The sequence below is a fragment of the Neolamprologus brichardi genome, chromosome 16 (genome assembly GCF_056152115.1).
Source record: "Neolamprologus brichardi isolate AB-2024 chromosome 16, ASM5615211v1, whole genome shotgun sequence".
Lineage (NCBI taxonomy): Eukaryota > Metazoa > Chordata > Actinopteri > Cichliformes > Cichlidae > Neolamprologus > Neolamprologus brichardi.
In genome coordinates, this window is record NC_142119.1 from 21,819,657 (window position 1) to 21,846,117 (window position 26,461).

Genomic DNA, 26,461 nt, shown 5'->3' on the forward strand with positions numbered 1-26,461 from the left:
TCATGTCAGTGGCTGTGGCCAAACTTTTGGTTTTAAATATGATAAAGTGCCGGGAAAACAGATTATCATGAAGTTAGCATGTTAAAATATGTAATTCAACATCATGTTTTCATTTTGGACAATTAGGTCTTCATTGGAGGCTGGCAATAGGACCTTCTGAAAAATGCACTGACTACAGTACTAATCACTCATCAGTGCAAGAAAGTTTTAAAAGAATGCACAAAGAGCTCGAGTGGAATATGGGATGAGTGTTTTTAAGCTCATAATTTTTCTTGTGAGCTAAGCTCAAATGACATGATGTCAGTACTCCACTGAAAGGCTGAAATGCTGTCACCAGCTCAGTTACACCCAAAGTGTGTCGATCACTCTCAGGTTTCCTTCAAGATCAGGTTCAAAATAACTGCAGCAGCAGGTGGACTGCAATGATGCTCAGGTTACTAGGAGCTTGAATAATTGATGTGAGGACAGGGAGGGGGCTGTCACCCATAAAGCAGGAGTCAAACAGACGAGGCTGAATGGGAAGGCGAACTGGATGAAACAGGACACATGTTGTTCCACTGAGCTTAACATTGAGATGTTATAATTACCAAATTAAGGTATCAGTGAGAGCCTCTATCTTTCTCTGCCATGTTGTGCACATGGAGCAGCTGGAAGTTCACCAAACCAAACAAAAAACAAGCAAAGCTTATAAGCTCCTGACACACCATTTCCTGTTGAACCACTCCTGAATGCACCGCTGTTTCCTGACATGGAAGCATCTGCATTTGTGGTCCAACATGTGACCGCAGCACCAACAGCGTACTGTGTGGGTGGAAGCACATTGTTCTACGTTTGAAGCATCACAATCTTTTTTTTTTTTTCAATTCCAAGCTGTCCTTGCCTGAGCCCGGACGCTCCTCCGTGACATGCCCAGGTTTGCCCACTGACATACCGGGAGACAAAGCCCTCTCTGGAACACCGCAGATCCTCCCGCAGTGTTGCTATGGACCTGGATTAGAAACTTTGAATCAAAGCTCCCAAGCAGGTTCCAATCATGGTGTTTCTAAAGCAGCGGATTATGATAATGATTAATGTGGTTGCTGTAAAGCATCATCCTACACGCTTGTTAAAAAAAATAAACAGGTAACAAGTGATTATGCAATAACTGACAGCTAAAGTTAAACAGTTTTAAAGACTCCTGACGCATTAGGGGTTTGTTTACTGTTATTTAATCAAATTCTCATTTTAGCTCCATTTATGGTCTCCATCTAATCATTCTCATTTTCATCGTTAGCTATATTTAATTGGATTTAATGCTTTCTGTTATATAATTTGATTGATTGTGTTTGTGCAAAAAGACTTAGGCCAGACTTGTATACCCAGCACTTCCAGTATAAATATATTCTACAGTGTTTACATTGATGTAACAATTTGTCAAAATTGTATGATTTCAGTTTTGAAAGTCATTTACAGCCTACAACTTTTTACAGAATGTGAAACTGTAGATCCAAAAAAGGAGTTTGCCGTGTCACCTTTATGCAGTCTTTAAGCTATTTGATCTGTCGTATACACTTCTGACACTCAAGCAAAGACATGCAACAGTTTTAGCAAACGCTGAAGCAGACTGCTGTTAAATGCTTTGGAAAGACTGAAAAAGTGATGCTTTTTTGCAGCCATTCTTTTCTACTACACATCATCAATGAAAGCTGCAGTCACATGTTCCTTATTGTGTGTGATTAGCTGCTGCACATGGTTTCTTTCAATGTTCCCGAGCATTTCTGTGACCGTGTTGGCTGCTGCAAACATTTGCCTGAGATGAATGAATAAGAGATAAGTGATAAAAGAAGACTGAATGGCTTAAGGAAAACAAAGGAAGGGAAGAAGCTATAAACCAAAAAACAAAAAACAAAACACAGTTGCTCAGATCTGGATGGTTATTTACCTGCCACTTCTTCTTACTCCCTTCTTGCTTCTCCGAACTCCAGCCTGATTTTCACTGTCGGCGGGATTAGCGGTATGACTTTGAAGACAAGGCTTCCTTATTGACAGTGTGTCTGCAGTGTGCGGCTATCATAAGTAATAAGTGTAAATTTGAAAGCGATCGTGTGAGGTCTGGCACACATGTGTAAAACATACTGGCTTTACTACGAGCTGATATGGGCTGGTATGCCTCAGACTGTGGGGCATTAAGAGGATTAAAGTATATTTTAAAAAAACACGTGCTTTGATTTTTGGATCACCTGCAATGCTGTACTGTAACCACCAAAGAGAGCTGTGCTGCATAAAATTCAGCAAACAAACAAAAATTATATATGTTTGCATTAATCCTCAGATGTGACAAGGACTACACAGATGCTACCTTTCGAGAAGTCTAAAACATCCTCCTTGCTACAGACCCATTCTGCTTCAGGAGTGATCCAAGGTTTCAAAGTCTATGTTCAAGCAGTATTTTACTTTCTGTGACTCTGCAGGACTGATTTGACTCTTTGGTTTTGGTGACAGCTACCAGTCACAGCTAACTGTGCTTCATCACTGCTTGCGTCTCAGGTTGCATTTGACAGCATCCCCTTATTTAACAGACAAGGTATACCACTGTGTGCATGCAAACCATGGATGTAACTCGGCACAGTGATGCCAGAGTGTTTCCTTGGTGTTTGCTGTTGGTAGAAGGGTTCATGTGCAAGTGCTGAGAGCAGAAATGAGGGACAAGAGACATGCTGCAAAAACACGGGAACCCAGCTGTGACTTGCTCAAAGACCATTGAAAACAAACAAAATATGTGCAACCCTCTTTGCCAACCAGGCTTAATGAAACAGTGAGGTGAAAAGAAGTGGAATTAGATGCCGAGGTACGAACAGAAACTGTGAAAAGAGGCGAGAGAAAGGAAAACAAACTAGTAGTTTAGCTGCCTTTGGCTGCTGATGTTAAAGGATTTGCAGATTGTGAGAGGCAGAATTCACTAGCTGTATCAGAAAAGGGCTCTCGGTATTCAAATGCAAGAATGAACTCACCTTCATATGCAAATGAAACCTGGACATATTCAAGCTACAAAATGGAACGGTTCGTGCAAACAACACACACAAAGTCTTTAGGAGTCAGTGTTGTGCATGAACACATTTTAAAAAGAGTATTTCTGTGAACGCTGACCCAAACAAGTTCAGTTTGCAACTAAAAAAACAGCATGAGCATGAACAGGTGCTGTGAGGTGCCTGTACAGCATTTGGTGCAACATAAAAAACAATGCAGCTTCTTGGTTTCACTACTGCTAGTCAGATAATAGCAGCAACCAGTGATTCTACTAAAGTCAATCCAACCCTGTTCTTATTTAACTTAGGCATGTGGCCAGTATTAGGAAATATCTGCAAGTAACTGATCAGAAGAACTGAGTGTTACTTTTCATCTGTGATCACTTTAATAAGTACACATGCTCATTGCAACTGTAGGCATGTAGACAATTCAAGATGACCAGTCAAACTGAGCTTCAGCATGAGGGAAGAAAAGAGATTTAAGGGACTTTGCCTTTGCCATGGTTATTGGTGCCACAAACTGCATAGAAACTGTTGGTGTCCTGGGATTTTCCTCCACAGACATCTCTACAGAGAATGGTCCAAATGGTCCAAAAAAGAGAAATACCCAGTAAGCAGCAGTTCTCTGTGGGAAAATACCTTGTTTATGACAGAGCTCGACTGCTTCAAGCTCTTAGGAAGGCAACAGTAACTCAAACAACCATTTATTGCAACTAATGCAATGAGTGGTTGAATATCGAACATTAAAGCAGATGGAGTACGGCCGCAGACCACAACAGGTTGGCTAAGATCAGCAAACAGAGGCTACAACTTGCACAGGCTTACTAAAACTTCACAATACAAGATTAGAAAAATATTATATTTAATGAGTCTTGATTTTGTTTGCAATATTTTGATGCTTGTTCAGAATTCAGTGTAAATAACATGAAAGCATTGATCCATCCCAACTTGTATCAACAGTTCCGGCTTGTGGTGGCAATGTAATGGTGTGGGAGGTTATTTTCTTGTCATACTTTGGGCCAGTTAGTACCAACTGAGCATAATTTAAAAAGCAAGAATTGTTGCGAACCACATTAATTTCTTTATGACCGCAGTGTACTTATCTTCGGATGGCCACTCCCAGCAGGATAGAGCACCATATCACAAAGCTCAAATCAGATTGGTTTTGGAGGAAATTTCAGTCAATAAATCTGCAGAAACAGTTGCCTTGTTGAGAATAGGCCACGAAGAATGAGGCAGTTCTGAAAGCAAAAGGGAGTCCAATCCAATATTGATAAGGTGTACCTAATAAAGTAAGGATATATTGTTTTTTTTTTTACCAGCATTAAAAAGTACTCTGATTCTATTAGGGTTAAACAGTAATCCATGTAGTTGTAGTCACAGGCTGTGGGGATCTGAGGAGATTCTGCTGCTCAGACCAACACATACAAAATAATATATGTTAAAGGAATGCAATTCAGTCCTTTTCAGGACTAAAACGGTGAACATGTAACTTTTTAAATCGACGTTATAGTTGCAGCTAATAGTTTTGCGAATCATTTGCACACATGCACATTACAGATACCAGATATTTAAAAAGCAGTATTCAAATCGTATAACAACATAATTGCAACTTAAAGCAACTGAAGAAATCCTCCAAGTTGTTGCTCACATTTGCTTTAATTCAATCAGAAAATATCACAATACCAACACAATTTAAAGATATAACAATCAGTCTTTATTAATGTCATTATTTACTGTACATCTACTTACAATATCTGAGGTTAAAGCATTGTCTATTCCAAAGCTTGTTACAAATGTAGCACTTTAACATTTTTTAAAAAATGGATTTATACATTTATATAAATCCATTTTGTTTTAAAGGGCTATTTTGTATATTTGCTGTTAAACAGATGAGTATGGAAATCAGATAAAAGTGACTTTTATAAAGCTAAATTATTCACATTTCAGGGTGCATATATCAGTTTCTTCATACTTGCTTCGCTGTTAGAAGTCTCCATTAGTAAGGCACTTAGGAATTGTAACTACTGTAGCTTCTGTAACATAGAAGAACATTCTTCTGTTTTCTTAACATTAAGGTCTAATGTGAAGCCAAATTGGATTTCTTCTCCTGACTAATACACACAAACTGTCTGGGACATTATAAAATGACCCAGCTTTCCACACAAGCAGAAAGTTGCAGCAGATATGTAACCATACATATATCACTGACTGTGGGTTTTATTCAGATACATCTTCATATGTTTATGCCCACAGAAAACTAACAGCCCTGAACATAAACACAAAGGCTGGTACTGAGTTGCGCTCAATAGCTATTGTTTTTGTGCGAACACAGTGAATGGTTTTCCCTGGCCCAACCCACATCCACTTCCTGTGAGTCAGCCTGGATAAGCATTCTTCAACATAACCACTACTTTGAGTTAATTTAAAACTACTAAGCCATCGCAGCCACCCCCCCCCCCCCCCAAAGGTGGCATGCAGTTGAGACAACAGCACTGATAAAAGATCGCCACCTTGCTATTCTGAAGGCAGTATGCAGGATTAAGTGGGATCGAGCAACATGACAACCAAGTCAACACCTCTGAGGAACCTGGAGTGGCTGCTAATGAAAGGTCCTCTGTAGTGTCAATGTTTGGCTCATCTCTTCTGGGCTAAAGTAGAAACACTGGAGCTTGGTTGACGAGGACCCGCTCCTGTGTTGAAAGCCAAAACCAAGTTTTGTTCATCTGGTTTGTGTTTAGCCAAAATGCTGCACAGCCATTACAACCCATAATCAGACACTCGACTGTTTCACAACTGCTAACAAAGCGCAGGACTATGTGAACCATCGTCTATGACACACCCCAGTCTTTCAAAAGCAAAGACATATTCTATTGGCATAGTTAACAGTTACTTTCCTTCTGTGAGGACTCAGTTCGGTCCTCAGTCATCTCCTTCACAGATACCCAGATTGTCAGTGATGATTTATTTGAAATGACACAATGGTTTAACTTGACCACAGTTTATTTCTCCCTTGTCATTGAGTATGCTGACTAGACAGCCACATATCTAACTTATGGTTCACAAATCTTTGCTTTTCATATTTAGGTGATCTAAACATGTGGTTTGAAAGAGCTGGAAAATTGACAGGCGTGTACTTTTTCTCAGTTATGTGGCATATCTAGCTTTAGCCAGCAATGTTTAATTTTCTTTTTGTCCTCCAGGGTTGATCACATGACTGAAAGTGAACCCTCCCCATCAAAATCCTACATACTGGTCCTTTAGTATTGTGTGGGACTGGCCACAGCAAAGTGTGCATAAGGCCATCTCAAACCACAAAAAATATTTATAGTACCGCAGTTTGAAACAATGTTCAAAGTTCCTGCTCACATACTATAAAAAACACTGACTTTTTCTTGGTTGGCACATCAGGCTTGATGGTCAAATCAAGTCAGATGAAGGCTGACAAAGAGCTCATACTCAAAGTGAAAATGCAGACTAATACACTGTAGCATCTGCACAGAATGAAATGTTGTAATTACAACTAAACATGTTGCCCTGAAAACAAAAAAGAATCCTTTCACTCCTTCAGTCAAACAAGAGTTTTACTGCCCTCCTGTGCTCAACCATGAGGCAAGCAGGCGTGGATGGACCTTCCTTCATGTGCTCTAGATAGACTGATGTATGGTGAGACAACACGCTTCATGAAACAAAAAAAGAAAAAAAAAACAACCCAAAACATTCATAGAATAGATTTCACATTAGTTCAAAGCAAAGGTAAGTTGTCTCACTTTTTTTGTGCGTTTCAGTGGCTGAAGGGGGGGGGAAATAAAAATGTGTATGAGCACTAATATGTCTGATAAAGTCTTAATCAGGGTCCTTGTTAGTGTTATAAAAACAATGGCAAACTGTCAAGGATTTGTTTGGACAGAGGATCAGATGTTCCTCTTGGTCGTACTATCCCAGAAGCACTCTCTGAAGGCGGTCAGCAGGCACACTGTTCTCTTCCTCAGACTCGGCGTCGCTCTGCGGGTTGGAGCTACAGGGAGAGGTGCACTCAGGGGAGCACAGGTAGTGCATGAGGGGTAGCCGGTACTTTCCACAGAAGTCTACAAATTTGATCTGGCGCACACACGAATCAAAGTACACACCTGGAACAAGAAGAGTGACAGGAAATGCACAGTCAGGCTTAAGTAACAGTAACTTGTGCTGTTACACACACACACACACACACACACACACTATACAATATTATGGTGGGTGATGGGCTCCGCCAGGGCTGCCCTTTGTCACCGATTCTGTTCATAATTTTTATGGACAGAATTTCTAGGCGTAGCCAAGTGGCAGAAGGTTTTCACTTCGGTGGTCTCAGGATCTCATAGGTGGAGTGCCTACTCCGGGTCAGGGACAAGTTCCTGCCCCAAGTGAAGGAGTTTAAGTATCTCGGGGTCTTGTTCATGAGTGATGGGAGAAGGGAGCGAAAGATCGACAGATTGGTGATGCGGACGCTGCACCGGTCCGTCATGGTGAAGAGAGAGCTGAGTGAAATTTTTTGAAAATTGAAATTGAAATCTTTTTATTTCAGTCAACAACAACAATAACAACAACAACAGATTATAATTTTACATAAAAGTACTCAAACAGTAACCGAAAAAGGAATAGGCTGAAGCCTTATGGCTTATACTTATCCTATCCCTTACCCCCATAGAAATAATCAAATCCTTAACCAAGAAAATAAATAGCATTGATAAATAAGTGTGTGTAAAAGCGAAGCTCTCAATTTACTAGTCGATCTACGTCCCTACCCTCACCTATGGCCACGAGCTGTGGGTAGTGACCGAAAGAACGAGATCGCGAATATAAGCAGCGGAAATGGGCTTCCTCCGAAGGGTGGCTGGCTTCTCCCTTAGAGGGTGAGAAGTTCGGCCATTCGGGAAGGGCTCAGAGTAGAGCCGCTGCTCCTCCACATTGAAAGGAGCCAGCTGAGGTGGTTCGGGCATCTGACAAGGATGCCCCCTGGGCGCGGTTTTCCGGGCATGTACCACTGGGAGGAGGCCCCGGGGCAGACCCAGGGCACGGTGGAGAGATTATATCTCTCGGCTGGCTTGGGAACGCCTTTGTGTTCCCCCGGATAAGCTGGAGGTGGTGGCTGGGGAGAGGGAGGTCTGGGCTTCTCTGCTTGGGCTGCTGCCTCCGTGACCCGGCCCCAGATAAGCAGAAGAAAATGGATGGATAATATACAATATGAGGAACAACAGTTGTAGTGAGCAGCTCACAAGTGTGGTGAGCATGGTGACATAACTGTGGTTCCCAACCTGGGATATGGAATTTCCATAGGAAGGTCACAAGATAAAAATAAAGGAGCTATGACGCTTATCCTTATCCTGTCATATATACTGATACAATGGATAGATGCTCATAAAACAAGTTTCAAATAAGGAGGTCACCATATGTACAATTAATCCATGTGAGATTTCTTTTGCTACATTTAAATCTGTATGTCAAAGAGAGAGGATATCCTCAATTTGATTATCTGAGGCACACAGCTCTGGCTTGGAGCACAGCAGCCTCACCCACCTATTGTTCACTGAAACTGGTGACATGGCATGTAATCATTAGGCACAACTCACCGGCACACTTGGGGTTGGGACACTTGCTGGCCAAGTCCAGATAACGCACCAGGTTTGCAGGTAGGTCAAAAGGGGAGTACAGAAGATTTCGACTCTTAACGGTGCGCCCTGCCAGCTCTAGCAATGAGGGTGGATCGTAGGTCATCTCCTTGACAAAGCGCACAACCAGCGGGTTGCCTCTAAGACTGAGCTCCTGCAGGTGCACCAGACTCAGGATCTCTCTCGGCAGGTAAGTGAGCAAGTTGTTGTGGAGGCTTAAAGATCGCAGAGAGTGGAGCCTAGAATCGGATGCATAAGCACTCTGAAATGATTTCAGCTTTGTTTGCGCTTTGATAAAAATCATGACTACTTGAAAGTCCAGCTACCAGATCAATGCAGGATAAATTACAGTTCTAACTCAGATAGCATCTCTGAGGAGACCATATATTCAAGCTTTAGGTAGACTGGTGTGTGGCGACTGCTAGGATAGTTGGAGAGTGCTGATATTACCTGGTGAGCTGCGGTGGGACACTTTGGATGCGGTTGTCACACAGGACCAAGTAGGTGAGGTAGGGCAGATTCGCTACTTCAGGAGGAATGGCTGAAATAAGGTTTCCGCCGAGGTACAACATCTCCAAACTGACAGACGACAAAAGAAAACAGGTATTGATTTGCAATCTCAAGATTTTTTTCCTCTGTGCATCACACAGTAAATTCTTTCATATGGTGCTCTGTTGTAGAGCATCCATTTCTCTCCTTTGTGATTTTTACCATGACAAATTTAAATAAATGAGTCTAAATGCAATAAAATTACACTTTCCATCACAATCGCTGGTGTGCAGGTATTTTTTTTAAATTAAACTTCTATTGTCTATCGTCCCTATAGACAATAGGAGTTTATAGCCATAGCTTCAGACTCCTGTCAACCCTGCTGATGGCTGAGGGCCGCAGATACCAAAGAGCACTGTATTAGCCACCGATGATGATTTCATCTCATTAAATAAACAAATAAAATGTTACATTAAAGTATGCCACAAGGGGGAGCTAAAGCTTCACCTTTTCATGGTCAGAGTTCAGGTTTGTCACCAAATATGAAACTTTGCTTACAAAATATGCTGATTTAAATTAAAAAGGACATGAAATAAATGCTGAGATGATATTTACATTGAGGAAAACGGACATATACATGCTTGTTGCTAGACAAAAAAAATAAATTAAAAAATGACCATGCTGAGTTATTGTAGGTATCAAGAACACAAGTGGGTGGGGGTGAGGGGGTGGCATCAAAGAGAGACATGAGAGAGCTATGGGTGGCTGGTCAGCGAAAGTAAGCTGTCAGGCCATCTGCCTGCAGGAACTGATGACACAGCGACTACGAGACATGAAGCAATTATCCTGTCCTTGGTGGCTGAGCCTCTCTTTGAAAAGAACGGAGACATTCAGGGTCTGCTCACTGCCCACACCAACACCGTGAAACAAAACTACTAACTGACAATTTCAAAGACACATATCATGAACTGACTCATGGTACATCATCATCCATGCATAGTTTTGTTATAGCCCGCTGCTGTATTTTATAAACTGTCATTTGATCACAGCAGTGTTTGTGATAACTTGCACAATGACCAGCCATCCTTCAAGATCGCTTGCTGAGACTAATGTTTGGGTCATGGGAAGGATAAGCCTAAAGAAGCTTGTTAGTATAGCACCTCTCCCCGTCTTACAAGTATCTGGCTGATATGCAAGGTTTATCAGCTAATCAAGTTCAGCGTGTCCATAAAGGTTATAAAACTGGTTCATGTGGTTACATGTACCTTGTCTTCTTCTGTTTGGCAATATGACTAAATGTCTATTTTGTAGACTCTACAATTAATTCCCCCACAAGTCTGTTTGTCACAAATCTTATGGAGCTGTATCAGGTCAATTGTCTATGTAGGTTCTCAGTCATCTGCATCGTAGTAATCTAAGGAGCTTGGAATGAAAAGTGACTCAAGTCCCCCCCTCCCCCCCCCCTTTAGATTAGCCATTTTTGGGAAATATAGCCAAAGAATACTAGCTTGACTTTTTTCCCCTTTATATAGTCTATAATATATATTAGAGATATTATAAAAAGCCTGACTGATTTATTGATTAGCCAATATTAATCATTAGTAGTGCCTTAAAAATCCCATATCAGGCAGGCTCTAATCTTCTACACACATTTTAATGTAAGTCACTTCTTGCATTTCAATTCAAAAACAATGTCCAGAGGATCAACCACACAGTCTTAATTCACAGTAGATGCTTTGAATTTAAAAAGACAGAAATGCAGCATAAGTTTAGATTTAAAAGAAAAAAACATTAATGTAGTTGAAACCTTTATTAGTGTTATGGCCTGAGGCCTTGGAGGGAGTGAGGCTGCCTTTTTGTTTATGCAAATCCAAGTGTGCACCTGGCAGTATAAAAGGCTGAAGATCCTTCACACTATGGGGAACTGCTGCTCTGAAGTGACATGCAGTGTCCCCCTCGTTGCCTCACACTTGAACATTGTTTGTTGAAACTGTTTGCTGTGTTGCTCTTTGTTTGCTAAACCAGCTGACCTTAGTTTCATTAGTTTTGTGGTGCCAGCTTGCCTTAGTTAACCTCTAGCTTTTACTCTTGACTGTTTTTTCTTTATGTAATAATTGTTTGCCCAGTGGCCTGTTGAACAGCCCTGTCGGTTTTCTGTTTAAAGTTTGTAATTAAATCCTTTTTCTTTACTCAGTTTTGTGTTGGGGGCTTGTGTATGTTACTCCTTCCCTGACGCCTAGCAGAGGGGGTCGTAACATAAGTGGGGGCTCGTCCGGGATCCTCCTTTTCCCCATAAGGAGAATTCCCTCTTGTGAAAGAGAGAACGTGTGTTTTGCTCGATTTTGGGTTTTTTTTTTCTTCTTCTGCCCTCTTCCCCGTTTTGAGCGCCATGTCGGCTCCATTTTGTTTAGAAGATTTTTTTAAAGCTCCATCTGTTGTGCTCCTTGAAAGCTGCCGCAAATGCGAATTGCTGCAAATTGCAGAACACCTTAAGCTACAGGTCTCTAAAACACTCCGTAAGAGTGACCTGAAAAAGCGGGTAGTAGACGATTTGGTGGAGGCTGGTCTAATGCAAGTCCCTGATCTGCCTGAAGTGCCTGTGGTCTCTGGTGAGCCTAGTCAAACTTCCTCATTTGAGGGGGACCATAAAGATGGTACGGGTCATGACAGTGTGGGAGATGAGAGGGGGAAGACGCTGCGCACGCTCTCTCGCTATGATCCCCTTTCCTCTGGAAGTTCAAAAGCACGGGAAGGGGCCCGGCTAAAGGTGCGCTTGGCACGGCTCCAGTTGGAGGCTGAGGAGAAGGCTCAAGCCAGGCGAGCTCAATTAGAGCTTGAGATCAGAAAGCTAGAAATAGAGGCAGATAAAACAGTGAGGCAGCGTAAGCTGGAGCTGGAGTCTCAGCCACGAGCCTCATCTGTCTCCGCTGATGGTCCAGGTTCTACCCCCGTGTCTACTACTCCTTATGACATTAGTAAGTGCATTTCTTTAGTGCCTGCATTTAAAGAGGCTGAGGTGGATTCCTATTTTGCAGCATTTGAGCGCATTGCTGGTGCTTTGCGGTGGCCTAGTGAGATCTGGCCCCTTTTATTACAGTGTAAACTGACTGGAAAAGCCCAAGAGGTGGTAGCTGCGCTTCCCTTAAAAGACAGTTTGGAGTATTCTTGTTGTAACTCAGCTGTGTTGCAAGCATATGAATTGGTTCCAGAAGCATACAGGCAGAAATTTCGGCTACAGAGGAAACTTCCCTCCCAAACGTATGTGGAGTTTGCCAGGGAAAAAGGTATCCTCTTTGACAAGTGGTGCTCTGCGTCAAAAGCCAGTGATTATGATTTATTGCGTGAATTGATGCAGCTGGAAGACTTTAAAAAGTGTCTTCCAGAGAGTATAGTGTTATACCTGAATGAGCAGAAAGTAACCACTTTAGCAACTGCAGGAGTTCTCGCAGACGAGTATGTGCTCACCCATAAGTCCTCTTTTCTGGTTAAAGGGAAGTCAGTTTAGTGCTGCGCAGCAGGCTCACACTGTTAAACCCTTAGGCTCTAAAGTGAGTCGAGAGTGTTTCTACTGTCATAAACCGGGACATGTCATTGCGGACTGTTTGGCCCTGAAACGCAAAACGGTGAATTCTCAGCAACCCAAAGGTGTTGCCTTTGTGAAAGCAGCGTTCCATCCTGATTTGCTTGATTGTGGTAGTAAGGTGCCAGACCCTTGTTTTAATCCATTTATCTTTGATGTTTATGTATCACTAACTGATAAATGCACCGATCTAAAATCAGTGCGTATACTGAGAGACACTGGAGGGTCTCGGACCTTAATCCTTTCTAGTGCTCTACCTTTCTCAGCAGACAGTGCATGTGGATTTAATGTTGTGCTGCGTGGAATAGAGATGGGTTATGCTCCCAGACCCATTCACCAGGTCTATATCAAATTAGAACTTGTTACGGGATTTTTCCCCGTCGCAGTCTGTCCGACCTTACCAATAGAGGGGGTGGCCATGTTGCTAGGAAATGATATTGCGGGCGGATTAGTGCGTCCTAGTCTGGAGGTGCTGGATAAGCCCCTCAGTTGTGATGCCCCTGAGATTTCTGTGACCCCAAAGCTGTACCCAGCCTGTGTGGTTACTCGTGCCCAAGCCCGCAAAGATGGTGACGTTACCCTCACTGATTCTGTGTTGATGTCCTAATTTTCTGGGGAGGGTGCCACGTTACCTGACAACAACAATGTTTTGTCTTCCCCAGACGTGGTAAACCTGAGGAGCCTAGTCCATCTGTAAAAGAAATACCACTGCCTTTAAACAGAGAAAATCTGTCGGTGGCCCAGTTGGCTGATGAATCGTTGCAGCGATGTTTTAAGCATGTGGTAAGTGCTGAGCAAGCTAAGAATGAGTAACAAGCCTATTTCATTGAACAAGGTGTGCTAATGCGTCAATGGTTTCTATTGGGGGCTAGGAGTGTGGACTGGAGTAAGGTTAAGCAGATTGTCATTCCCACGCTGTATCGGTCAAAGATCCTAGCGCTTGCTCATGAAAGCCAGTGGTCGGGACACTTAGGCATCACAAAAACGTATCAGTTACTATTAAAACACTTCTTCTGGCCTGGCATGAAACGAGATGTGGCAGCTTTCTGCCGTAGTTGCCATGTGTGTCAACTTGCGGGTAAACCAAATCAGGTTATACCCCCTGCACCATTATGTCCCATCCCAGTAATCGATCAACCATTTGATCACGTCATAGTAGACTGCGTAGGTCCACTACCAAGAACAAAGTCGGGAAACCAATATTTACTCACCATTATGTGTGCTGCTACACATTTCCCTGAGGCTATTCCACTGCACAAAATTACAGCAAGGTTGGTTGTGAGAGCCCTTACGAAGTTCTTTTCTACATTCGGCCTGCCTAAAGTCATTCAAACAGATCAAGGCTCTAACTTTCAGTCTAAATTATTCAAGCAAGTAGCTAAAAGCCTACAAATCAAACAGGTTGTGTCCTCTGCCTATCACTCAGAATCCCAAGGAGCTTTAGAGCGGTGGCATCAAACCCTAAAAGCCATGCTCCCCAAGTATTGCTTAGAGGCCAAAGTGGATTGGGATGAAGGGATTCCCTTCACTCGGGTTCAGTCCCTCTGAACTAGTGTTTGGCCACACGCCTCGTGGCCCGCTTAAAGCAATAAAAGAGGAACTGTTGATCCAGGAAGGGAGCCCTAGAGTGGGAGTGACCAAGTATGTGCAGGATTTCCGTGAGCGTTTGAGTCAAGCTAATGCTCTGGCTAGGCAGCACCTCACCGTTTCACAAGGAAAAATGAAACTCACTTATGATAAGGCTGCTGTCGACCGAAGATTCCAGACAGGAGATGAAGTACTTGTTCTCTTGCCTGTCACCGGATCATCTCTTTCTGCTAAGTATGAGGGGCCTTATGAGGTACGCGAACGAGTAGGAGAAACCGATTACATAATCAGCACGCCGAATCGAAGACGCAAAACCCGTGTTTGCCATATAAACATGTTAAAGTTATACCACTCCCGACCCAAACCATAACCCACTGGGAGCTGTGCTCCTGTGGCTGTCTTCAGTCACTCAGAGGTAGAAAGCACAGACGAGGCTGATGGTTTAAAACTGAACTACTCTAGTAGTTCTAAGCCCCGCTTGCCTAACTCTGAAGTGTTAAAATCATTCCGGAGTCAGCTTGATCACCTGTCTTCCGAGCAACAAGAAGACATAGCTAATTTGGTCCATGAGTACCCCTGTTTATTTGGCGATGTGCCAACACGGACTACGGTGCTAAAACATGACATTGATGTTCAAAATGCAAAGCCCATCAAACAACACCCTTATCGTGTAAATCCCACCAAACGTTTGTTGATGAAGCAAGAATCTGAGTACCTGCTACAACATGGTTTGGCAGAGCCCAGTCAGAGCCCCTGGAGCTCACAATGCTTGCTAGAAGCGAAGCCTCGTTTTATCACTGACTTCCGCAAAGTAAACGCCGTTACTGTCCCTGACTCTTACCCACTCCCTAGAATTGAGGATCGCGTGGACAGTATTGGAACGGCCCAATATGTGACTAAATTAGACCTTCCCTTAGGCTATTGGCAAGTCCCCTTAACCAAGCGTGCTTCTACCATTTCAGCTTTTGTAACGCCTGACACCTTTTTGCAGTACACTGTCATGGCATTTGGGATGTGTAATGCACCCGCGACCTTCCAGAGATTAGTGAATAAGGTCCTCTATGGCCTTCCCAACTGTAGTGCTTACCTAGATGATCTGGTAATATACACTAAAACATGGTCGGACCATTTGTACACTCTGCGCCAAGTATTCCACCGTTTAGCTCAGGCTTCCTTAACCCTCAATCTAGCTAAATGTGAATTTGCTAAGGCCACAGTGACTTACTTGGGCAGGGAGGTGGGAAGCGGGCAGGTGCGACCTCTTAATGCCAAGGTTGCAGTGATTATGGAGTATCCCACGCCTACCACCCGGTGGGAGTTGCGCCGATTCCTGGGAATGGTGGGTTATTACAGGAACTTCTGCAAAAACTTCTCCTCCATAGTCCAGCCGTTGACCAACCTGCTAAGCCCTAAGGTTGATTTCCTATGGTCTGACAAGTGTCAGGATGCCTTTGAAAGTGCAAAAGCCCTCCTATGCCACACTCCCGTGCTGCACCTGACTTGACGCGTCCATTCAAATTAGAGGTTGATGCCAGTGCTGTTGGGGCTGGGGCAGTACAGTGCAGCAAGAAGACTTGCAGGGATTGGACCACCCCATTTGTTACTTCTCTCGCAAGTTTAACAAGCATCAGGTAAATTACTCCGTCATTGAAAAGGAGACATTGGCCCTGTTGCTAGCTCTTCAGCACTTCCATGTGTACTTGGGGTCTGGCACATTACCCATTGTAGTGTACACTGATCATAATCCACTTGTATTACTTGCCCGAATGTTTAACCACAATCAAAGACTCATGCGATGGGCCTTGCTGCCACAAGAGTACAATTTGGAGATTCGGCATATCAAAGGATCAGAAAATGTACTAGCTGATGGCCTCTCCCGGTTGTGAGTATGACTTGTTTTGTTGTCTGTCACGAATATGGAAATCTGTATATACAAAACATGGTCTTGTATTTTAAGGGGAGGGGTGTTACGGCCTGGGGCCTTGGAGGGAGTGAGGCTGCCTTTTTGTTTATGCAAATCCAAGTGTGCTAGGACTCGGGAGGATTGGCTGCTGGGAGTCCTGTGCCAGCCTTCTTTTATGCAGATCACAGTGTGCCAGACCTCGCGGACGATTGGCTGCCTGGAGGTCCCATGACCACTCCAAGACCAATTGACTGGCTGATTGTCTGCACCTGGCAGTATAAAAGGCTGAAGATCCTTCACACTATGGGGAACTGCTGCTCTGAAGTGACATGCAGTGTCCCCCTCGTTGCCTCACACTTGAACATTGTTTGTTGAAACTGTTTGCTGTGTTGCTCTTTGTTTGCTAAACCAGCTGACCTTAGTTTCATTAGTTTTGTGATGCTGGCTTGCCTTAGTTAACCTCTAGCTTTTACTCTTGACTGTTTTTTTCTTTATGTAATAATTGTTTGCCCAGTGGCCTGTTGAACAGCCCTGTCGGTTTTCTGTTTAAAGTTTGTAATTAAATCCTTTTTCTTTACTCAGTTTTGTGTTGGGGGCTTGTGTATGTTACTCCTCCCCTGACGCCTAGCAGAGGCGGTCGTAACAATTAGGATAACAGATTTGGCTGCAGTGACAGTTTTCGCATACAAGCACCATCCAGTGTGCTTCAGGATTTTTTCAGATGCATTCCATCTTTCTCGTCCCTGATCAATCAGTGTTGTCTCTGTGATCCAGGACCTCCTGGTTCATATACTGGGCACTGGATTTTCCTTTCATGCTCAATAAAACACAGTGTGAACCAGCTCTGTGTGAATGAGGCTCACAAACTCACAGGGTCAGCAAGGACGGGCTACAGGCAACTAGGTCAACAAGGACAAACGGAAAATTACTCAGGCAGAAAAATGTGTAGACTTACAAGTCATTTTGCAGCATGAGGGATTATTTTTGAAGAACAAGAAAAACTTAACATACAGCGATAGAGAACACAGGAGTTTGTATGGATGGCCTTTAAACCTGTGCTGTAACATGTCACTGTGCTTTTTGGAAACAAAGATCACCAGTGTGTAATCAAAGTGTGCTTATCAATGATTATGATAGCAACTGGACAGTAACTTTCCTACAATGCAAAGAGACTTAATGAACCCTTATCAGGCGCTATAGGACACATAACCAAAAGGAATGTCTTTGCATGCACAACTGTTGCCAGGGTGCTTCAGCTGATGCAGCATTAAAGCTGAAAAGAACGTGTACACACACACGGCTTATTAGTCCCGATAATAAAGAAAAAAGTATATACTGTCTTTTTGCAGCAATTAGGTGGCTTGTCTATAAAATATCCCTTTTATGATATGTTCACATCAAATGTGAAGCCAAGTTTCCCCTTTGTGCAAATAGAGTCAACTGTTTGAGTTTTTTTTTTTTTTTTTTTTTTTTTTTTTTTTTAAAATCGCCAAATATTCAATTATATTTGTTCGATATTCACCAAGACCTCCCCCCCCCCCCCCCCCTTTTTTTTCTACATAAAAGAAGTTGAATCATAGGTCTCAGGCTGCCCAGAAAGAGTTTAAGTATGTTTGTCCACCATTTCTGGTTGTCATCTGAAGATGAAATATTTTGAACTCTCATTTGGTCTGAACACATCTTCAGACATCTACTACTTTCCATTTAACTGGCATCACCTGAAAAAGGCTTTGTAACATTGTAACGATCCTACTTCCACATCATCGAAGTAATGAGTTTCGAAAGACAGCCGTGCAACAAACTGAGGGAAGAGGGGAGCTTAGCAGTGTGGAGTTTCTTTTATTGTGTCATTAAGTTATTTTAAGAGAGTATGCAAGAATATTAACAATTAAGCCCACCATTTCCATTCTGCTCAATAAGCACCTCCAGGAACAGCCAGAGTCCAGGCTTCGATCCATGTGAGAATGTGTAGTTGAATTTGGAAAATGCAATTCAATGTTGAGCAGTTTTGAGCAAGAAAAATGGTGAATACAATACTGTACTGTCCACATATAAAAGGCTTACTTTAAAAAAAAAGTCTAAATACTTCCTGCCAGCATGTGACTTATGATTAAATTTAAATAATTAAATCCGTTGCCTCTGAGCTGCAGTATTTTGTACATGTTGATAAAACGATTAGGTTTGATCTTTGGCCCAGCATTCGGTCACTATGACACTTGTACCTGTCAGCAGTTCAAGATAAGAAGTCCTTACCCTGCTTTGCCCCATTTAACAGAAAACTGCAAAACAACCAGGCTGAAAAAGTTTTGAACAGACGACTTCAGCTGTTCGCTTTTATTTTGAAATGAGCTCCTCTGATCTCAGTGAACTTTTGAGCTTGGTAATAAATCACGTTCTTGCTCGTGAATTTATTCAACTGCTCACTTTCTGCATTTTCTGCCAACAATGTCTTCCACAGAGCTGCAACTTTCCTTCCACTAGTGTTAACAGGTGCAAAACCACTACAACATAATTTGTGGAACAGCTTAAGTCAGCATGACTCTGCACAGTTTGAAACATGACATTTTCAGAATAAACTGAATAGAAATAAATGTGTCAAGACGTATGGACTGATGTGATAAGTGCAAAATGTTTCAAACGACTAAACCCACAAAGAGAGGAAGAACAAACAACCTCATTTGAAGTGTCGAAATTGCCACATCACTGTGATTATTATCATCCATCCATCCATCCATCTTCATCCGCTTTATCCAGGGCCGGGTCGCGGGGGCAGCAGCCTAAGCAAAGAGGCCCAGACCTCCCTCTCCCCAGCCACCTCCTCCAGCTCATCCGGGGGAACACCAAGGCGTTCCCAGGCCAGCCGAGAGATATAATCTCTCCAGCGTGTCCTGGGTCTGCCCCGGGGCCTCCTCCCGGTGGGACATGCCTGGAACACCTCACCCAGGAGGCGCCCAGGGGGCATCCTTACCAGATGCCCAAACCACCTCAGCTGGCTCCTTTCGATGTGGAGAAGCAGCGGCTCTACTCTGAGCCCCTCCCGGATGGCCGAACTTCTCACCCTATCTCTAAGGGAGATGCCAGCCACCCTTCGGAGGAAGCTCATTTCCGCCGCTTGTATCCGCGATCTCGTCCTTTCGGTCACTACCCACAGCTCGTGGCCATAGGTGAGGGTAGGGACGTAGATTGACCGGTAAATTGAGAGCTTTGCTTTTACACTCAGCTCCCTCTTCACCACGACGGACCGGTGCAGCGTCTGCATTACTGCAGCTGCAGCCCCAATCCGTCTGTCGATCTCCGGCTCCCTTCTCCCATCACTCGCGAACAAGACCCCGAGATACTTGAACTCCTCCACTTGGGGCAGGACCTCATCCCCGACCCGGAGTGGGCACTCCACCCTTTTCCGGCTGAGAACCATGGCCTCAGATTTGGAGGTGCTGATCCTCATTCCCGCTGCTTCACACTCGGCTGCGAACCGCTCCAGTGTGAGCTGGAGGCCCTCACCCGATGAAGCCAACAGAACCACATCATCCGCAAAGATCAGAGATGAGATCCTGAGGCCACCAAAGCGAAAGCCCTCCGCCACTTGGCTGCGCCTAGAAATCCTGTCCATAAAAATTATGAACAGAACCAGTGACAAAGGGCAGCCCTGGCGGAGCCCATCACCCACCGGGAACGAGTCCGACTTATTGCCGGCAATGCGAACCAAGCTCTTGCAGCGGTTGTATAGGGATCGAATGGCCCGTAGCAATGGGCCAGACACCCCATACTCCCGCAACACCTCCCACAGGACACCCCGAGGGACACGGTCGAATGCCTTCTCCAAGTCCACAAAACACATGTAGACTGGTTGGGCAAACTCCCATGCACCCTCAAGTATCCTCGAGAGGATGAAGAGCTGGTCCAGTGTTCCGCGACCAGGACGAAAACCGCATTGTTCCTCCTGCATCAGAGGTTCGACTAGCGGACGAACTCTCCTTTCCAGCACCCTGGCATAGACTTTCCCGGGGAGGCTGAGGAGTGTGATCCCCCTGTAGTTGGAACACACCCTCCGGTCCCCCTTCTTAAAAATGGGGACCACCACCCCGGTCTGCCAATCCACGGGTACTGCCCCTGATCTCCACGCAACATTGCAGAGGCGTGTCAGCCAGGACAGCCCTACAACGTCCAGAGCCTTCAGGAACTCGGGGCGGACCTCATCAACACCAGGGGCTCTGCCACCAAGGAGTTGTTTAACTGCCTCAGTGACCTCGCCCCCAGAAATTGGCGGGTCATTCCCCTCATCCCCAGACTCTGCTTCCTCCTTGGAAGACGCGTCAGTAGGATTGAGGAGGTCCTCGAAGTATTCCTTCCACCGCCTGACAATTTTCTCAGTCGACGTCAGCAGCGCTCCGCCAGCACTATACACAGTGCAGGTAGAGCACCGCTTTCCCCTCCTGAGACGCCTGACGGTTTGCCAGAACCTCTTCGAGGCAGTCCGAAAGTCTTTTTCCATGGCCTCTCCGAACTCCTCCCACACCCGAGTTTTTGCTTCAGCCACTGCCCGAGCCGCATTCCGCTTGGCCTGTCGATACCTGTCGGCTGCCTCCGGAGTCCCACAGGCTAACCAAGCCCGATAGGACTCCTTCTTCAGCCTGGTGGCTCCCTTCACCTCTGGTGTCCACCATTTGGTTCGGGGATTACCACCACGGCAGGCACCAACCACCTTGCGGCCGCAGCTCAATGCAGCAGCTTCGGCAATGGAGGCGCTGAACATGGTCCATTCGGACTCGATGTCCCCCGCCTCCCTCGGAATGCTGTTGAAGCTCTGCCGGAGGTGTGCGTTGAAGATCTCGCGGACTGGGGCCTCTGCTAGTCGTTCCCAGCACACCCTCACTACGCGTTTAGGTGCACCAGGTCTGTCCAGCGTCCTCCCCCGCCACCTGATCCAACTCACCACCAGGTGGTGATCAGTTGACAGCTCAGCCCCTCTCTTTACCCGAGTGTCCAGAACATATGGTCGCAGGTCTGGTGATACGATTACAAAATCGATCATCGACCTACGGCCTAGAGCGTCCTGGTGCCACGTGCACTTATGGACACTCTTATGTTCGAACAAGGTGTTCGTTATGGCCAATCTGTAATTAGCACAGAAGTCCAATAACAAAGCACCGCTCGGGTTCAGATCAGGGAGGCCGTTCCTCCCAATCACGCCCCTCCAGGTCTCGCTGTCGTTACCCACGTGAGCATTGAAGTCTCCCAGCAGGACAACAGAGTCTCCAGGTGGAGCACCTTCCAGCACCCCCCCCCAGGGACTCTAAGAAGGCTGGGTACTCCGAACTGCCACTCGGCGCATAAGCGCAGATGACAGTCAGGACCCATTCCCCGACCCTAAGGCGCAGGGAACAAACCCTCTCGTCCACCGGGAAAAACCCCAACGTACCGGCAGCAAGCATACCCACCCCAGCAAGCCGAGGGGATATTAGAATACCCACCCCAGCCCGCCGCCTCTCACCAGGGGCAACTCCAGACTGAGACAGAGTCCAGCCCCTCTCCAGGAGACTGGTTCCAGAGCCCAAGCCGTGCGTAGAGGTGAGCCCGACTATCTAGCCGGTACCTCTCAACCTCACGCACTAACTCAGGCTCCTTCCCCACCAGAGAGGTGACATTCCATGTCCCTATTGCCAGTCTTGGCAGCCGGGGGTCAGTCCGCCAGGGCCTCCGCTCCTGGCCGCCACCCGGCACACAATGCACCCGACCCCTATGGCGCCTCCTGCGGGTGGTGGGCCTGCGGGAGGATGGGCCCATGTCTCCCCTTCGGGCTGTGCCCGGCCGGGCCCCATGGACTAAGGCCCGGCCACCAGACGCTCGCCCTCGGGCACCCTCCCCGGGCCTGGCTCCAGGGCAGGGCCCCGGTAACCCTATCCCGGGCAGGGTAAACTGTTCCCTCAGTGTTTTTTTTCATAGGGGTCTGATTATTATCAGTTATAAAAAAAAAAAAAAATTTGCAGGCAGGCTTAATAGGTGGGTCAACTTTGACTCATGTAAAGCAGTAATTTAGGTATGACATAAATGAGTTTAAAATGCTTTAACCCCCCCCCAAAAAAAAAACCAAACAAACAAACAAACAAAAAAAAAAACCTGTGTGTGCAAATGAAGCAAACAGTAAAATGACAAACTGGTAGAAGCAGAGCAACACATGCACACTCTGGAATAATGAAAAATGTTAGAAGTCAAATTTAAGCATACAGTGTGCAGAAAGTCACGTTTAATGTTTCACTAAATAACAGCTTATAATAGACAAGCCGCCATTAAATTATTAATTTTGGCATATGGAAACACACACATACACTATAAAGATGGGCGTAGCTATTGTAAATGGTAAATGGCCTGTATTTGTATAGCACTTTTACTAGTCCCGCCTAGGGACCCCAAAGCGCTTTACACACCCAGTCATCCACCCATTCACACACACATTCACACACTGGTGGAGGCAAGCTACAGTTGTAGCCACCTGCCCTGGGGCAGACTGACAGAATCGAGGCTGCCATATCACGCCATCGGCCCTTCTGGCCAACACCAATGAAGTTTCTCGCCCAAGGACACAACGACCGAGGCTCGAACCGGCAACCTTCCGATTACAAGGCGAACTCCCAACTCTTGAGCCACGGTGATGTAGGGAAACCATTGGCTTGTGAAGTCTGTTCTCGAAGCCTTGAGATGAGCATTTCCATCGATGGTGTTTTGAAACCAGATGTGACGACGCAATTATGTTGCACTGAAACTACTCTCGTTGGGTAATGACTTGTAAATCACATATAATTAGCCGTTGAGCCAATTATTCCCCAGATAAACCTATTTTCTGAAACTGAATAATCAAAACTTACAAAATAGAGGTAGTATCTTATTCAACATGAAACCAAAATGAGCGACTGAGTCAATAAATTCACCAGCAAAGTTGTCAGGGTTGAGGGACATTTTCCAATAGACTTCAATCGAATACAGCCACAGTCAGACAGCCCTAAACACCATTTGGCAACCAGCAGCTTCAAGTGGTTGCAGGAGGTTGATGGCAGTTGCTGTGAAAATAGGAAAGGAAGCCTGCGACCCCGTGCAATCACTTGTCACTGGGAAAAGTGTATTCCCCCTGTTGGCAAAACCCTCATAGTTTCTTTGGTTGCTACTGCAGTCACAGTTTGAATGGAAGTGAGAGACTTTTCTCCAAAAACTTTTTCTGAAATTTTTGGCTGCACAGCTGGAACAAAACTTTTACTGTAAAGACAAACCTCTTCCATTTCCAGTTTTTGTCATACCTTTTCAAGTTGTTCCGTTGCTCGGCTAGTAATTAGCAAATGTTTGCAGACAAACATGAAAATCTACAAGCAACCAAAGCAATTAGTAGGATATTTCTAGTGCAGAACCTTCTTTGCAACGGATTTCACCCAGCAGGAGCCAGCAACCTCCAGAAACCACAACCAACCAGTAGAAAAATTCATTTCCCTAGCAACCAGTCGAAATATCCCATTCGATATGGCAGATGGAGTACTGCGAGTACTGCTGGGCTCACTCACACTCACTCACTCACATATCCTAATATATTCCCCAGACACAGCATCTACTTTTTTTTTGTAATTGGTTCAAAATACTTGCAGAAAAATTAAAAATGATATATTATTTCAACAATTTATATATGAAATTAATATGGAATTTCACATACATTTTAAAATTACTATAACATAAAGAACAGCAGGAAAAAGTATTTTTACTAAGATATTTCATTAATCACCAACTTATGGATTTATGCATTTTAACATGTTTAGCGTTCAATAAGCTAAGAAGCATCAGGAAACAAATTGCAGATCTTAGCAGTAATATTTTAGTCGCCTGACAGGTGAGATTTAGTTGGCTATATTCAGCTATTGTTGTTGACTGGCTGAGCAGAGCCGGGCCAAGTCATAAACAGTCTAAGCCCTGAAAATGTCACATAAGACAGGTTGATGAATGTATATTTTTTTATTGTGTAATCATAAGAGAAAGTGAATGTTTGGCAACTTAATGCTACTGGTAAAATAATTTTCATTGTCAGAGTTAGGACAGTGTTTATCCACACTAAGTAACTGCAAACAGATTGCAATAAGCATATCTGAGATTTAAAAAACAAACAAACAAAGGATATATGAACAAAACAGGAAAAAAACAAACAAACAGCAAGATAATGGTATGCTTCCTTTATCTTAGTTATTTATCATTATGATTCACTAACAATGATTCAAGCAGAGATGCAAGCCTAGACTTGACTAGATGTGACGTTGCATTAAAACCATAGGCATTATCACTGGTAACCAACTACTAAGCTCTCTAAGTTAGCAAGTTTCTATTTAAGTTAGTTAATATTGTCGGTTTTAACAATTGCATTGCTATGCAAACAAAATAAAAAAGGTCTATGCCGAAATAACAGCCAACTAGTTTTTTTATGTAAAAACTTTACTACTTTTTTATTTATTTATGCATTTATTTAATTTTTACAAGCACACCAGTTACCCATTATAACAGTTATGCCAGATGTATTATGCCGAGACGAAGCGTGGACAATATATAGTTAATATTAGCCGTGTTGAAGTGTGTCGTTGGTGGTGGGTTTAGCTTGGGGCTGGGGGGCCCAAAGGCTGGGCCGACTCTGCAGATAACCATAGCAACGACACCACTAGCTAATTACATAGTTAAATTTAACCAAAAGGGAAGTCGTAAAAAAACTATGTAGTGATCAATACAGGTAATATACAGAGGGTTTTACTGGAGAGAAATAAAAGATTGATTCCTCTCCACCCCCTCAATTATTGCGACTTATCAGTTGGTCAGATTATAGTTTATGCAATATAGTCGATTGCCTCAAGCAAAGATATGCAGATTGGACACTATACGTAATCCATTACCTCAGTGAAACGTCACTCATATATTGACTTTTCGGCCGTTTTGTGCTGTTACCTTACCTGGTTAAGTTTTCTATCTCTGCAGGGATACTTTTCAATCTGTTTCCTCCAAGTGAAAGCGACTGCAAGCGCAGCAGTTTGGTACACTGAAGCGGGATCTCCTCGAATCGGTTACCGCTAAAGTTCAGCACCTCCAGCTGCAGAGAGCCGAACTCCTTGGGCAGCGAAAACTCGTCCAGGCGGTTGTTCTTGGCTATAAGTGTTTTCAGCTTGGTCAGACGCGTAATGTCCTCACAGATGAACGAAAGTCCGTTGTTGCTAATGTCCAGAAACTCGAGGTTGAAGAACAGAGTGACCGACGACGGCAGCGAGCCCAGTCGGTTGTAGTTCAGGTAGAGTTGTTTGGTGTCTCTTTTCCTCCTGTCGGTGATACTGTCAACGCTCAGAGTGTTCAAACCCAAGCGTGAGAAGTCGAGCACGCCGTCGCCCACAGCCGCTGCCCGTTCGTGACTCTCCATTTTGGCAATTTTGTTTTCCTTTTTGCAACTCTGCAAAAGTTTCGCAGAGAACGTTTAACGTCAACGCGTGACTTAGCTCCACAAGTTGCCTATTTTTAACATAAAGCATGAGCATCTACCAGTAACATTTAACAGCATTTCTAATCATGTCTAAATGACTAATGTATTACTTATAACAGGCTGAAATAAGCCACAATAGCTACACCGAACGCTGCGAGGCTCTTCTACTCGCAGCTGTTGGGATGACCTGTGGCTTCCTGGTTCAGATTGGCTGATTCTCCATATAAATCCCGCCCACCCACGCGCCCATTGGGTTCGCTCCAGATCTGTCATATTACATAGGCATCGATTAAGGGAGTTGTAACTGGTTTTTGGAGTTTATAAACAGTTTCCTGGCACAAGTAGCCATGTGTAACCGCTGACTGCATTTTTTTTCTTGTTTTTGTGTTTTTTTAAGTCTTACGAAAACGGGACAGTGGTGGCCGATGATCGATAAAATCAGCTACCCATTTTCTCTCCCCTTATGCAACACGCGTCCTCTGTTACGTTATGCAGTTCAATGCTGACTTGGATGTGCATGGAATGAGAAATAGGTACAGGATAATTGGGTTCCTCCCACTGAATTCAGGTCTATGCATAAAAATGTCACAGCTTTATTCGGGAGAAGCACAGCAGTTGGCCATGGGTACTGTTCCTGCAGAATTATCTGGAAGCGGTTCGGAAGAGTTATTGTGTAGGTTAGACGTAGTTACATGTTTTCATGGTCATTAAAACAACTAAACAAACACTGTAACGTTTGTGAGGTGTTGAAATACTGCTGACATG

At 44.3% G+C, this 26,461-nt stretch overlaps 1 protein-coding gene across 1 annotated transcript; it reads right to left on the reverse strand.

Moving 5' to 3' along the window:
* Positions 1-4,699: 4,699 nt before the first annotated feature.
* On the reverse strand, positions 4,700-25,891 carry lrrc58b (leucine rich repeat containing 58b). The gene is made up of 4 exons (XM_006788349.3): positions 25,179-25,891; positions 9,104-9,232; positions 8,615-8,892; positions 4,700-7,135 (listed from the first exon to the last, which is right to left on the reverse strand). The coding sequence occupies exons 1-4, from the start codon at positions 25,634-25,636 to the stop codon at positions 6,942-6,944; spliced, it is 1,059 nt and encodes a 352-aa protein (XP_006788412.2). The 5' UTR covers positions 25,637-25,891; the 3' UTR covers positions 4,700-6,941.
* Between the last annotated feature and the right edge of the window lie 570 nt (positions 25,892-26,461).